Source organism: Chrysemys picta, chromosome 12, assembly GCF_011386835.1.
Source record: "Chrysemys picta bellii isolate R12L10 chromosome 12, ASM1138683v2, whole genome shotgun sequence".
NCBI lineage: Eukaryota > Metazoa > Chordata > Testudines > Emydidae > Chrysemys > Chrysemys picta.
This window is the reverse complement of record NC_088802.1, coordinates 20036234-20038894: the sequence shown is the minus strand read 5'-3', so window position 1 is coordinate 20038894 and position 2661 is coordinate 20036234. Positions and strand designations below refer to the sequence as shown.

Genomic DNA, 2661 nt, shown 5'->3' with positions numbered 1-2661 from the left:
TGTTATGATTATGCTACCTGTTCGCATGTATCATGTTTGTATTTAAAGTTATAAGTATTGTCTCTATACTATCTGTATTTCAAACTTGTGTTATGCTTCAGGGTGAGACACCACACAATTTGAATCAGCCTGGTGTGCTTGATGACCAATTAATGACCATCAGCTGTACAACTGACCCATTTAGAGAAGGCAGATACACCTTGTGACTCAGAAAGACATACAGGAACATGCCTATGGACAGAACTCTAAGGTTTTTCTATGCCATGTGCTGGGTAGCATGTATTTGAGACAAAGGAAGCACAAGCCACATGGCAAAAGGACTATAAAAGGCAGCTGCATCATCTCCATTTTGTCTTCAATCCTGCTTCTTACCTCTAGAGGAACTTTGCTACAAACTGAAGTTCTGAACAAAGGACTGAATGACCCATCCAAGTGTGAATGTACTCCAGAGATTTGATTTGAATCTCCAGTTTATTCCATCACCTCTAAAAGGCTGAACCAAGAACTTTCGCAATTACTGTATGTAATTGATTCCATTTAACCAATTTTAGCTCTCATCTATATTTCTTTCTTTTTATGAATAAACCTTTAGATTTTAGATTCTAAAGGATTGGCAACAGTGTGATTTATGGGTAAGATCAGATGTGTATATTGACCTGGGTCTGGGGCTTGGTCTTTTGGGATCAGGAGAATCTTTCTTCTTTTATTGGGATATTGGTTTTCATAACCAGTCATCCTCATAAAGAGTGATGTTGGTGGTGATACTGGGAAATTGGAGTGTCCAATGGAATTTCTTGTGTGACTTATGGTTAGCCAGTGAGTTTAACCAAAGTCCTCTCTGTTTGGCTGGTTTGGAATCCCTTAATAGTAAAGGAACTCTAGTTTTGGGCTCTAACTGCCCTGCTCAAAGCAATTTTATCCTGAATTGATACTCTCAGTAGTGTACGGCCAGAGGCCGCATCATTCCATATACTTAGATTAATTACCATTATTTCTAACAAGAAATCAATACATATGGAAACTAGACTTCAATGAAATATCTGAGTCCAAGATTTTAGTTGACGTACTTATTGGTTTTGACTCCTAAGATCTGGCATGGTTCTGGATATTGACAGAAGTGAAATATAGAACTTAAGCATCACTGTTAAGCTCTGGTATTTAACAAGATGGGATATGATGGATAGCCAAGGTCTGATATGACAGATCAGACCAATTCTCTACCAGAGATATAGACTGTTATATTAGTCAGTGCTCTGGTATGGCAGAGGGAGGTCTACATAGGTATCAATGTTCTTTCCTCGGACTGAGACTCGTGGCACTTTGCTCAGAAACCTACATTTAGCCTTAAAATTTCAGCCTGTAACCAGGAGAAGGAAGGGAATATACTTAATATTTATGGTATTAATTCACAAGACTTGATTAACTTTTAACGCTATGTTCTTCCAATTCAATTGCCCAGCTTGTTTTTTTGTTCCTAGCCCCAACCCATGGCGGACACAGATTGGAGAAACCAAACGACCGTCACACAATTAATCCTCCTGGGATTCGGGGATCTCCCTCACCTGCAAATTCTTCTCTTTCTACTGTTCCTAGTGATCTACATGGCAACCTTAGCTGGGAACACTCTCATCCTGGTACTTGTTGTCACTGATCAGCACCTTCACACCCCCATGTACTTTTTTCTGGGCAACTTGTCCTACTTGGAGATCTGCTACACCTCGACTTTCCTGCCCAGGTTACTGGCCAGTCTGCTGACTGGGGACAGAACCATCTCATTCAGTGGCTGCATCACACAACTGTATTTCTCTTGCTCTCTGGCAGCTACAGAATGCTACCTCCTAGCAGCAATGTCCTATGATAGGTATTTAGCAATATGTAAACCCCTGCACTATTCAACTCTTATGAATAACAAGTTTCGCCTCCAGTTGGCTGCTGGGTCATGGTTAAATGGCTGTTTGGCCAGTGCTGTCTTAATATTATTCATATCACAGTTAATATTCTGTGGCCCAAATGAAATTGACCGTTTCTATTGTGATCCTATCCCACTGATGGAACTCTCCTGCAGTGACACTCACCTGAGCATGTTGGTGGATTTCATACTAGCCTGTGTATTCACCCTGCCTCCATTCCTACTAACCCTGATGTCCTACGTGTTTATCCTTGACAGTATCCTGAGAATCCCTTCCACCACCGGGAGACAGAAGGCCTTTTCCACCTGCTCCTCTCACCTCACTGTGGTGACAATTTTCTATGGAACCATAATTACTGTCCACATGCTGCCAAAACGTGATGCACTCAGAGATCTGAAGAAAGTGCTCTCTTTTTGCTACACGGTCCTAACTCCCCTGGTAAACCCCCTCATCTATAGCCTGAGAAACAGAGAGGTCAAGGAAGCACTGAGCAAAGCAGTCAATAAATATAGCTTTCACCAAAAAAACATGTAGAGACTCTGAGATAATAATTTAGCCTGAGGTTTTGAAAGCTGTCGAATTGTTGAAGCAATCAGTCTGTGATGCACTGTACCTCAAAATAGCATCCTTTAACCTTCATATTCATCTTTTGTATATGGTTGTTATATTTCATTAAAAAACATGCCTTGTAAGGTATCATATGAAAGGTCATGATCTGCTGAAACTCATTCTTCTGTCAATATATATATAT

General features: G+C 40.6%; 1 protein-coding gene across 1 annotated transcript; it reads left to right on the top strand.

The window, feature by feature from the left end:
• The first annotated feature begins 1485 nt into the window (after nucleotides 1-1485).
• On the top strand, nucleotides 1486-2444 carry LOC135974607 (olfactory receptor 6N1-like). The gene has a single exon (XM_065563025.1). The coding sequence runs from the start codon at nucleotides 1488-1490 to the stop codon at nucleotides 2442-2444; it is 957 nt and encodes a 318-aa protein (XP_065419097.1). The 5' UTR covers nucleotides 1486-1487.
• Nucleotides 2445-2661: the final 217 nt, after the last annotated feature.